The following is a 12,873-nucleotide window of genomic DNA, read 5'->3' as shown; positions in this document are numbered from 1 at the left end:
CTCCATGATAGGATCGCCGAAGACAAACGGGTGCATAAGCATATGTGGCGAAGAAAGCTGATGGTGCCCGGCTATCAAAAGAGATAGTGTCTGGGGTCTTAAAGGCTTGAAGGTGAACAAGCGGCCATCTAGCTCAGAAGCAATAAAGCCCACATGGAAGAAGCACACCAGCTGGTGCGATCACGAGGTGCCAAAGGGACCAGGTATAAGGCATCATGCAAAAAAAAAAATATGTGTGTGTGTATGTGTGTGTGTGTGTGTGTGTACCATAGTGAATGAAGGGGGAAGTGCAGAGTGGAGACCCAAAGCCCATTTGTCGGCCACTGGAGATCCCCTCACAGAGGGGTTTAGGAGAGGAGATGGGTCAGTCAGGATGCGATGTAGTACCGATGAAGAACACAGCTTTCCCCCAGATCCTGGATGCTTCCTCCCCCCAACTACCATGATCCGAATTCTACCTTGCAGGACTAGATAGGGCAGAGGTTGTACACTGGTGCATATGGGAGCTGGAGGCACAGGGAGTCCAGGGTGGACGATACCTTCAAGACCAGGGGTGTGAGGGGCGATGCTGGGAGAGTGGAGGGTGAGTGGGTTGGAAAGGGGGAACTGACTACAAGGATCCACATGTGACCTCCTCCCTGGGAGATGGACAGCAGAAAAGGGGGGGGGGGGAGGGAGACTCCGGATAGGGCAAGATATGACAAAATAACAATCTGTGGATTATCAAGGGCTCATGAGGCAGGGGGGAGCGGGGAGGGAGGGGAAAAAAAAAGAGGACCTGATGCAGAGGGCTTAAGTGGAGAGCAAATGCTTTGAGAGTGATTAGGGCAAAGAATGTATGGATGTGCTTTATACAATTGATGTATGTATATGTGTGGATTGTGATGAGTTGTATGTGCCCCTAATAAATTGTAAAAAAAGAAAAAAATAATCAAGAAAAAAAATTACTCCTTGATATAAAAAGTTCTTTCTTATGCATATATGAGTGTCACGGATTTTGTTTCTCTAGACCAGGGGTGTCAAACCGGCGGCCCGCAGGTCACAGAGGTAATTTTTTGTGACCCACGGTACTCTGAAATAAAATGAAAATAGAAAAAAAAATTGTTATGAAGGAAATACCACTTAGGGGAGATCGAGGCAATACCATACACACAATTCCCTCATTAACTCTTTAACTGCTGAAGACGAGTAAAATCACAAAATCAAAGTTGCTCATTTTAATTGAGCTTGACACCCCTGCTCTAGACAACCCAACCTAACATAGTCAGAATCAACTTGCAGGCAGTGATGTATTCTGTTTTGTTTTGTTTTTTGGGGGGAGAAAACAATTCAAATTAAACCCTTTAAGGAACCATAGAAAAAAATGTAATTCCCTGATTTTTTTTTGTCATGAACACTAATTTCATATACAGAATTAATTATCAAATTCCAGCAGATGGAATTTTACAGTTTAACAAAGAAAACAAATGTCCTTACTATCTGAGGGGAATTCAAAAATTTCATGGAAAAATTCTATTGACTTTTATTATTATCATTATTATTAATTGGAAGTTAATACATATATCATTCCAGAGTTCAGTCACATCAATCAGAAATGTATAATTGCTACCACAATCAATTTCCAAACATTCTTTTTCTTCCTAGATTCCTTGACATTGGCTCCATTTGACACACACCCCACCCCACCCCCCACCACCACCACCTTATGGCCCTGCCTGAAACCCTTAATCTACTTGCTAACTCTATGTGTTCTTCAGTCCTGGGTGTCATACACTGAAACACAAAAAAACATAGACAACTTCATGATGGTGACCTCTGATGACATAACACCTCTGAGATACATCCTAATATGAACAAACAAACATACAGAAAAGTGCTGAAAACCACATCAGGTTCAACATGCATCAGAAGAGGAATCCCCAGACGAAGTGTTAACTGTTCAAGTCACATTCATACCTTTGATCTTCTACACTCATCTCTCCAATGCTTTCTGCTTAGTAACCACGTTCCTCCAAACCCTCAATCATGGCTAGACGGAGTTCACCAGAGGCTAATTTCCTATGCAGTTCCCACAAATGAATCTTGGGCTCCCACTGTTCACCAGAGCCTTCTGCAAAACAGATTCTCACAATTTATGCTCTGATACTAATCCCTTCTTCGAATTCGGATTTTATTATTAGCATTCCTTTGGTGACTGGTGATTGTGTGCTTCTTCCATGTGGACTTAGCTGACATCTCACTTAAATGGCTGCCTGTTTGGAGACAAGGCTTTAAGACCCCAGACACTATTTTATTTGATAGCCGGGCACCACCTAACTTCTTTTCTACATTTTGCTGTAGCACCCGTATTTTCTGTGTTCCCTTCCTAAGGGCAAGTATCAAGGAGGGCCATGATGCAAGGACAAATTGTTCTTAAGTTGAACTAGGATTTAGTGCAAGCCCAAAACCCATTCCTGGCTCTATGTTTGCTTTCTAATTTACTACTAACTGAGAGTTCATACATTTTTCATATCAGTCCATAATTCAATCACATCAAGCAGAATTGTACAGTTGCTTCCACAGTTTCCAAATGTACTTTTTCTATAATCTCCCTTTTACCCCACAGCCACCCCTATATGCATTGCCCCCCCACCCCCCAAAAAAACAAAACAACTTTATTCTACTTGTCCCTATAGGTTCATCAATCTTGGGTTTCATTTACAGAAAAATACGTAACACAACTTCAAGAGGTTGACTCCCAATGACAACACCTCTTAGACTTTCAATTCCATTTTTTAACTAAATAATTTATTGGGGGCTCTTCCAGTTTTTATAACAATCCATACATCAATTAATTCAATTTTCATAAACCTTTTTGATGTCCCCTCATTTTTTTTCTACTGTGGCTTAGCAGCTGTGATTCCAAATGGCCAGTTCACCCTCCAAAGACACAGAAGCAATCTGAGCTGAAAGTTAATTTCAAACTTTCACAGTTACTTCTCAAGATAAGCTTTCCCTTATACTTATGTCAGCCAATAGGATGCTGAAAAGAGAAATCAGCTGTGATAAGAGTTGTATGAGCCCCTAATAAATTGTTAAAAAAAAAAAAAGAGAGAGAGAAATCAGGGCTGAAAGAATAGTCCACCCTTGGTATCAAGTAGAGAGCATTTCCACTAAAGCCATTTTCAAAGCTCTGGATTCTGACATTTGCATATGACTGCTTGCTTAATGAAAGAGTCCCCATGGCACATGCGAACCGCAAGGCCAGTGGTTCAAACCCTCCCACTGCACTGCACGAGCACAATGTGGTAAGCTGCTGCTGTAAAGGTCTCGGCCTTGGATAACCTATGGGATAGTTCTAGTACATCTTACAGAGTTGCTCTAGGTTGGAATCCACTCTGTGGCAATGTCTCTGGTGTTCTGATTTTGTTCATGTAACCAACTAAAACTATAAAAATCTGTAATAGGCTCTTGCTGCCTTCATCTTCTCCTCTTGGCGTTATACAGAAATGTCAACTGAGCCAAGTCTTCACTGTCTGATCTACTGAAGGCATTTGCTGTATCCCCTCCTCTCCAGAAGCTCTTACCCTCAGCATGCTTCTTGGGGGTCAGCAGGGACTCAAAGAAGGCAGTCTCTCCCCAGCTTCTCGGTGCAGACAGGCACACTCAGCAAATACATTCCACAAGGTTCTGAAAGATCCTCGTCACACCCACAAGGGGCTTCCCACTTGCACTTCTGTAGTCACAACCGCGATCCCCCAGTAAAATATCACACAGAAAGCAAACCACAGCCCCCACATGGATCTGTTCTTCTATGTCCCTGGGTGAATTTCAAAGTTCTCACTACCCCCAGAGTCACCTCTGCTTATGAAATCACAGGGGCACCCATGCAGGTCAGAAATACATTTAAACTCCTGGTACTTCTGGTACTGTTTTCAAAGAAATCAAAGACGTATGAGCATGAGCCTTAATGATTAAGCACTCAGCAGCAAACCAAAAGGTCAGTGGTTTGAACTCACCCAGTGACTCCACAGGAGAAATGATCTGGGAACTGCATCATAAAAATGACAGCCTAGAAGCCCCTCCACACCATCCTACTCTGTCACATGGGCGCCAGGAGTTGCACTGCATGCGATGGCACACCGCCACCGCCACCTGAGAGGGAGCTGTACGCAGTCTCTCCCCGAGGTAGGGCTTTCAAAGTGTGTGTGTGTGTGTGTGTGTGTGTGTGTGTGTGTGTGTGTGTGTGTGTGTGTGTAAGAGAGAGACCTGGATCTTGAGGAGTATTTCATATGCTAATCAAAACACAGAGGCATTTCCAATACCATAAATTTTCTTTTCAGGTATAAACCACATCCCATTTCCTAAACACGTTTCAGACACTGAGTATCAGTGAGTAAAACATGTCAGGACACTTGGGAAATGAAATGACTTGGGGAAAGTGAATTACTGGCTATACAAAGCAATGACTTTGACCTCAACAGTGCAGGTGAGGACAGTCTGTAGATGGATAATGTAGTTCAAGCCCCATTTTTTTCGATAGCTTTTATTTGCATCGAATATATGGAAACCATCGTTTCATTTCCTCTCGGTGGCTCGCCGCTGAATGGATGTCTAGTGCTGAAGTAAACGGGTCAGATTCCTTTCACAGCCTTTTCTTGGCACAAGTCTTACTTCCTGATTCTCTCACCTCAAGAGCGGCTGTTAAGTGCATAGGAGTGAGTAGTCGGGGCAGGTGTGAGGTGACAAGTTGTTGAAGTGCTGGCATGCACAGATAAAACAAAGTTGGAACACTGAGAATCTTAGCATTTAGCCTCAAGTCTCTTTCTAGGTAACCCCAGGTGAGTAAAGGAGATGGAATTAAGACAAGTTAGAAGAATGTGGATGTGGTTTTATTACTTTGAGGGTTGGCAAACTTTTTTAAAAACAGGAAAACCATTCTGAGCTCATGGGCTATACAGAAAAATAGAGCTGGCTGGATGTGTCCAGATGTCACTGGTTTGTCCAGAAGCTGGTTCACAAACCTCAAGGCCAAGATCCAAGTCAACGTGGTCTGCCTGACTCCAAGACCCTGCTGTGTGTGGACTCCTGGATGAGTTGACATGTACACATCCATGGAACTCCTGCCAGGAAGGAAGCCCCCTCCCACCCCCACCCGCCGGCTTCTCAGGCAACATGGAACTTACCTTGATAGGCGTTGCAGGGTCCGGGACAATCTGAAGCATGTCCCTCAGGAGGCCAGCTTACCTAGCAGCTGTTCAGAACCTGAGGCAGCTGAAAGACAGAGGACGACACAGACCATCATAAGCAACCACGGTTTGTGCTTTATTTCCCAGGAGCACTGAAAGCAGCTTGATGATGGTAAAAGATGCACTTCTCTACCATAAACGGGCTTCCCCAGAAGCATCCTTCAGATACGTGTGGGCGATGAAGGGTCTGGAGCAGTAAGAAGCCCATTTTGTCTAATCCCAATGGCATCCCAGTAGGACAGTCAAGAGGAAGCAGTCCAGTCCTTGCCTTGGTCATAAGACGCATTGATGGGCAAAGCTTACTGGAAGAACTGAGTGTTTCGTCTATAGAGAGAAGTCTGGATTTTGATGTTCCCAGCAAAGTCTGTGCCATTAACATACCTTCCCACCAAGTGGCTGTCAGTCTGTCATACTGCAGTGGTGTACTCTCGTTGAGAGGATGCTGCATGGTAGAGTGGAAAAGAGAAGGCCCTTACTGCGATGTAGTGCCACGGTGGCCGCAAGAATGGCGGGAGCATGAGAACGGCACTGCGCATTTTGTTCAGTTTTATATACGGTGACCAGGAGTCAGAGTGGAAACGACAGCACCTGCCAGCAACATGATGTGGGAAGCAATGTCACCACTATGTCCCTTGTCCGTGTGACGCTATGGGGACTCCAGGAGGCCCCTGGTTAGTAAGCAAGAGAGCCAGGGCTCAGATCTAGGTAGTCTACTGGGCTCCAAGGCCCAAAGATCTTTCATTTCTTCAATATTTTTTAATGAATTTGATTTAAAGGTGCTCATACTCCTGGAATTTTCTAAAAATAAACCCTGTAACCAATCTGTTCCTTTATTCTAATGATGAAATACGGTCGGGTTCATCTCTATCTGTCCTCTCTATGTTCAAAGCCCCTGCCCTGCTGGTCAACGTGGTGATCAAACCAAGCAGATGACAGAGTTGCAGCAAACAAGAGGAAAGGAACTGGGGATTTCTCTCCCACCCACCCCTGACCCCATCCTCACTCCCAGCACCTGTCTACCTGGGATCCTCTCCCGGCTTGGCCATATTCTGGCAAAAGCTGAGCTTTTATAGGGGCCCCTCCCATTGTCGGGGTGAGGGCTGACTGACAGGGCCCCAAGCTCTAGGAACTACCTTGTGGGAAAGCAAACCCACTCAGCCTCTAGTTCTCTGTCATTTACTGGCACTAGAAATAGCCCTTGGCCATGGAGTCCCTTTTGGCTCATAGTGACCCCATGAGAATAGAATTGAGCTCCCAGGGCTTTCTTGGGTTTATAATTGTGAGTGCGAGCAGATTTCCAGGCCTTGCTTCCACTGCACTGCTGGGTGGGTTTGAACCACCAACCTTTAAAGTTACCTGTAGTTCTTATAAGCCATCAAGTTCATTCTGACTCCTAACAATTCTATAGAACAGAGAACTGCCCCCTAGGGGTTCCTGGGCTGAAATTCTTGTGGGCACAAACTCTTTTCTCTCCAGAACCACTGGGAGGTTCCAATTGCCGACTTTTTGGTTAGCGGCCAAATGCTTAACCATTGCGTCACCGCCTTTTTAAAGATGGTAGTGAAGTGAAAACTGCCCGTGCCACCCAGGGAGCTTGGCACTAACTATATCTTTCTAATTGATCCTAGATGAACACATCTGTCTTGGAAGAAATACACCCAGAAGCTCCTTAAAAGCAAGGGCAGTGAGACTTTGTCTCACATGCCTTGGACAGGTTATCAGGAAGGACCAGTCCTTAGAGAAGGACATCATGCTTGGAGCCGTGTCAGCAGACAAGAGGAAACCCACCAAAGAAACGGACCGACAGAGGGCGGCGACAATGGACTCAAACACAGGGCGCTAGTGAGGATGGTGGAGGACCCGGCGGGGAGTAAGGCCAAACTCAACGGCACCGAAAAACTGCTGAGACTCTCAGGACAATGATCCCTTCTCTTTCTTTCTGTTTCTAAATCATTTTATCGGGGACGCATACAATTCTTATCACAATCCATACATACATCAATTGTGTAAAGCACATCTGTACCTTTGTTATCCTCATCATTCTCAAAACATTTGTTTTCCATGTAAGGCCCTGGCATCAGCTCCTCATTTTTCCCCTCCCTTCCCACTCCCTCCTGAACCGTTGATAATTTATAAATTATTATTTTGTCATATCTCACACTGTCCGACGTCTCCCTTCACCCACTTTTCTGTTTTCCGTGCCTCAGGAAGGAGATGATATGTAGATAGATCCCTGTAATCGGTTTCCCCTCTACTCCACCCTCCCTCCACCCTCCTGGTATCACCACTCAAATCAGGCTAGACCAGAGGATGTACACTGGTACAGACAGGAACTGGAAACACAGGGAATCCAGGGCGGACGATCCCTTCAGGACGAGTGGAGAGAGGATGATCCCTTTTCATCTTCACCTTTCCAGGTATTGCTGTCCACCTTGTAGAGCAGCCTCTGGCTCTCTGCAGTATGAAATGACCTCGTGCAAACAAAGGCTGGTGACGGGACTCCGTCTACAAAAGCTGCGTTTCCAATCTGGTGCAGAGCACATTACTTGGGGGAGCCCCCACAGCAGGTGTACCCACCCTTCCCCACCCTTCCCAGCTCCAACACTCCCCCTTCCAGCCCAGATCCGCTTCTCTCTGGAGGTGCTCACCTCCAGGGTTGTCCTACAGAGACTCCCAGACTCCCCCGGGGCACAGGAGAAGCCCGGCTGGCCAAGAAGATGACAAGCTTGGAGATTTAGGCATCGTCTTTCCCCATAGCCAAATTTCTGTCTCAGAAAATATGCAATCTTTTCCCCCTTCAGCCTAACACGAGTCCCTCTGGGAGATAATAGCTGTTAAACTGCAGAAGGAACGAAGAGCTGTCTTGAAATTATGGGGAGAAACTGCCAAGGACAATCCAGGCTGCCGGTGTGCTCCTGAGCGAGGAGCCTGGGGGAGGGCAGGCCCTGGAGGAAGGGGGCACTCGCTCCGACACAGAAATCCCAACCCCCATCCCAAGTTAGGCTCCTGCGCGCCCAACAAGCATGTCAGGGACGCCAGCCTGTCCCAAGGGTCGGTGTGTGGCAGGGGGTTCGTCCCTGAGCCTTCCTGACAGAAGGAGCGCGCGGTCCTGCAAGATTCCCCCTAGCACAAAGAGGCTGTCCTTCTATATGATTTGGTAGCATAAGATTTTTCCTGCCCTGCACCTACGTCAGGAGTTGGAGCTTGTCTGCCTCCCCACAAATCTGGGTGGGCCTGTGACCTAGAGGCTAAGACCTGGAGAACTTAGTGGAAGGGGCTTTCAAGGAGCCCCAGCCCTCCGGACACCAGACGCTTCCACTTCCTGCCCAAGAACCCAGACACCACTCTGAGAGGATCACAGGCACGTGCCAGAAAAGCAGGTACTCTGGTGGACAGCCAGCACCAAATGCCAGGCCAGCGAGGTGCTCTCTGAGACCCAAACGGGTGCTCTTCCAGATGCCTACAGGCCCCGCCAGTTCCCAGCCAGGCAGATTTGTCCAGCTGCATGCAGGTAACCCACAGAAGGGAGCCACTGGGGGTTGCTTTCAACCAAATCACAAAGCACATTGGAAGTGTTTTAGGTCCTAGAGAAGATGAAGGCGGAATGTCTTTCTGTCCTGTCACAATACCGTGAACAGAAAGAGCTCCCCATTTCCCATGCCTCCTTGAAGCCCACGTGCAGTTTAGCCATGTGGACTTTGCAGTCCCTTCCATTCAGCCGACAGAATCAGCATCTCCAATCTGGGAAGGGGGCTTCCTCCAGGTGCTGGGTTGTGTTGTTTGTTGCTATGGAGTTGGCTCTGACTCACGACCGGTAACCCCACGTATAACAGAATGAGAGGCTGCCTGCCCGCTCTAGCGCCTTCTCCATGACCACTGGGATGTCTTAGTCCACTGATGTGGCTGCTGCATCACCCCAGCTCCTCCAGGGCTTCACAGGGACTGTTTTTGGTCCTCTCAAACCCACAAGCTGCTCCGAGGGAACGATGCCGCTTCCTACTCTTGTAGAGATTCAGTCTCGGAAATCCATGGGGGCAGTTCTACTCTGCCTTAGAGGGTCACTGTGAGTCAGAATTGCATCGAATGGCAGCAAGCTCAGATTGTGCCACATACAACATCTTCTTCCAGGGGTGTGCCCGCAGTAGACGAGCCAAAATACTGTCATTCTCCCTTCTACAGGGCGTAGGATTGTACTTCTTCTAAGATGGACAGGACCTTTCCTCTGGCAGCCCAAGATATATTCGGCAATCCTCAACAACATCCCAATTCAAATGCACCAAGTCTTCTTCAGTGTTCGAAGTTTTCTTGGGAAGGTGCACCTTTCCAAGATCTTTGATCTTTAAAACGTAAAAGAGGGCTTTAGTCAAAGACTGGCCCAAGGTGGTATGATGTTTGATATGCTGATGGCTGCTGCCGTGGCCATTGACTGGGGATCCAAGTAGAATGACAGCATTTGCAACTTCAATATCTTCTGAACTGGGTTGAACAGTGTCCCCCCAAACCTTACTTCCATCAGTTACGTGACCTTCTTGAGATAGATATCATCAATTAAGAGGAGGTCATACTGAATGAGAGTCGGCTCTAAATCCATGACTGGTGTCCTCAGAAGAAGAGAAAGACAGCCATGTGAAGCCAGAGGCAGAGATTAGAAAGAGGTAGTGACAAGTCACGGAACACCGAGGGCTGCCAGGGACCACAAGAAGCTCTGCGAAAGGCATGGAAGGATTCTTCCCTGGAGTCGTCAGAGGGAACATGGCCCTGCCAACGTCTTGATTCCGACACTAGTCTCCCCAAGGATGAGAGTCTCCATAGCTGTCACTTTTAGCCACCCAGTGTAGCTATGTGATAGGGCAGCCCCAGGAAATTCACACACCATGCAACTAGCTTCCGCCAAGAGAATACAGCAGGGCAGGGAGCCAGGCCTGGGTTGGAATGTTTCCACCTGTGTTCCTCTAGCTCTCCGCTGTGGAAACATGCTCGGGCCGAGCTTGTTATGGGACGAGCGGCACGTGTTACAGAGCCAAGTCTTTCCAATTGCCGCAGCCAGGACTATCGCAAGGCATGTGAGTTAGCCCAGCCAGATCCAGTAGAACATCCTCACCCTGGCCGGCTTGAGTGGCCAACCCACGGGCTCATGAGCCAAGGGCGTGGTGATTGTTTGGAGCCACTGAGACTGAGGGTGCTTTGTTACGCGGCATTGTGAGTGCAGTAACTGCTGCACATATGTTGGACTCTAGATCGTCTGTTAACTGAGATCTCCCTTAGCTTTCTTCTAGCCAGAGAGAAAAAGAGAAGCAAACAAGAAATTCAGAGGAAGCTAATTTCACCCCCAAACATACCTATACTATTTTCTTCTTTGTCTTTTTTTCAATCATTTTATTGGGAGCTCATATAGCTCTTATCACAATCCATCCAGCGCCAGCCATTGTACTATTTTCATCTAACCAAAACACATGCTGTCAAACCCTGATTCCACCCTCAGGCTCTACCAGAACACAGTGGGAAATGTTCAGTCATTCCCAAGATCAGTGAATTCTGATTTCACTCATAGTGACCCTGTGTTCAAAAGAAGAAAACACTATGTGATCCTGCAGTCTCCTCACAATTATTGTTTGTTTCAGCCCCTGAGTCAACTCCTCTCCTTAAAGGTCTTTATCTTTTTCTATGATCCTCTCTGGGGTTTTTCTGGTCATTTTATTGGGCTAATAAAACACTTATCACAATCCATACCTATATCCATTGTATCAAGCACATTTTTACATTTGTTGCAGTAATCATTTTCAAAACATTGTCTTTCTACTTGAGTTCTTGGTATCAGCTCCTCATTTTTTTCCCTCCCTCCCTCATAAACCCTTGATAATGTATAAATTATTATTTTTTAATGTCTTACACTGACCGATTGTCTACCTTCACCCACTTTTCTCTTGTCCAACCCCCTGGGAGAGGATTGAATGTAGATCATTGTGATCAGTTCTCCCTTTCTCCTCCCACCTTCTCCTTATCCTCCTGGTATCACTACTCTCAGTGTTGGTCCTGAGGGGTTTGTCTGTCCTGGATTCCCTGTGTTTCCAGCTCTTTTCTGTACCCATGCACATGCTCTGGTCTAGCCAGATTTTTAACGTAGAATTGGGGTCATGGTAGTGGGGAGAAGGAAGCATTAAAGAACTAGAAGAAAGTTGTATGTTTCATCAGTGCTATACTGCACCCTGACTGTCTCATCTCTTCTTTGTGACCCTTCTTTAAGATGTCCAACTCTGTACAGATGGACTTTGGATCTGCACTCCGCACTCCCCCTCATTCACAATGATATGATTTTTTTGTTCAGGGTCTTTGATGCCTGATACTTGATCCCCTCGATACCTCCAAGTCACACAAGCTGCTGTGCTTCTTCCACATGGACTTTATTGCTTCTCAGCTAGATGGCCACTTGTTTATCTCTAAGCCTTTAAGATCCCAGACACAACATCTTTTGATAGCCAGGCACCATCAGCTTTCTTCACCACATTTGGTTATGCACCCATTTTGTCTTCATCGATCATGTCAGGAAGGTGAGCATCAAGGAATTCCAGGTTATTAGGAAAAAAAGTGTACCTGCATTGAGGGAGTACTTGAAAAGAATGTTCCTCTGCTACCTTAATACTAAACCTATAAATATATGCACATAGATCTATTTCCCCATCATTATATATAAGTATATTTACATATGTACATGCCTGTATTTAGACTTCTATAAATGCCCTTTGCCTCCTAGTTATTTCCTCTATTTCCTTTTACTTTCCTCTTGTCCCACTACCATGCTCAGCCTCCATTTGGATTTCAGTAATTCCTCTCAGTTACATTGGCCTTGATCAAACCCTACCCAGCCCCCTACACCCTCTTCACCATCAGTTTTATATCCCTTGTTGTTTCCTTGTCCCTGGGTTTGTTAACACCCACTTCCTTTCCCCTGCCTCCCCTTCTACCATGTCCCCCTGGAGCCATTGGTCCCATTGTTTTCTCCTCCACATTATTTATCCTGCCTATCTTATCTAGATAGACATGCAGAGACAATAATAAGCACAAAAACAAGATGGAGCAAAGCAAAACAACAAGCACTTTTCCAGAGGCCAGTGTCTCCTGATAACATGTCCAAAGTCTGTGAGATGCAGTCTTGGCATCCTTGCTTCTAAGGAGCATTCTGGCTGTACTTCCTCCAAGATAAATTTGCTTGTGCTTCTGACAGGCCATAGTACTTGCAATATTTACTGCCCATATCATAAATCAAACACACCAATTCTTCTACAGTCTTCCTTATTCATTATCCAACTTTCACATGCATATGAGGTTATAGAAAGGACCAGAGCTTGGGGCAGGGGCACCATAGACCACAAGGTATTTACCTTCTTCTGTTCTAATGGCTGCATCTTGGTCACAGTACAGAGTACCAAAACAAAACCAAATTCACTGTCATTGAGTCGATGTTGACTCATAGCGATCTTGTAGGACAGGGTAGAACTGCCCCTGGGAGTTTCCAAAACTGTATCTCTTTACGGGAGTAGAAAGCCCTGTCTTCCTCCCTCAGAGCGGTTGGTGATTTTGAACTGCTGACCTTGTGGTTAACAGCCTGATGCGTAACCACTACACAACCAGGACTCCTTTGTACAGA

At 46.3% G+C, this 12,873-nt stretch overlaps 1 protein-coding gene across 4 annotated transcripts in view; it reads right to left on the bottom strand.

The window, feature by feature from the left end:
- Positions 1-12,873, bottom strand: part of ERG (ETS transcription factor ERG) — a 346,902-nt gene that overhangs the window by 237,221 nt on the left and 96,808 nt on the right. For all 4 annotated transcript variants that reach the window (XM_075542291.1, XM_075542292.1, XM_075542289.1 and 1 more), the window contains exon 3: positions 5,166-5,253. In XM_075542291.1, the coding sequence (XP_075398406.1) occupies positions 5,166-5,204 (39 nt within the window). In that variant the 5' untranslated portion in view covers positions 5,205-5,253. The remainder of the gene's footprint in view (positions 1-5,165; positions 5,254-12,873) is intronic.

Source organism: Tenrec ecaudatus, chromosome 2 (assembly GCF_050624435.1).
Source record: "Tenrec ecaudatus isolate mTenEca1 chromosome 2, mTenEca1.hap1, whole genome shotgun sequence".
Taxonomy (NCBI): domain Eukaryota; kingdom Metazoa; phylum Chordata; class Mammalia; order Afrosoricida; family Tenrecidae; genus Tenrec; species Tenrec ecaudatus.
Note: the sequence above shows the minus strand (reverse complement) of the source record. Positions and strands in the feature narration are given on the sequence as shown.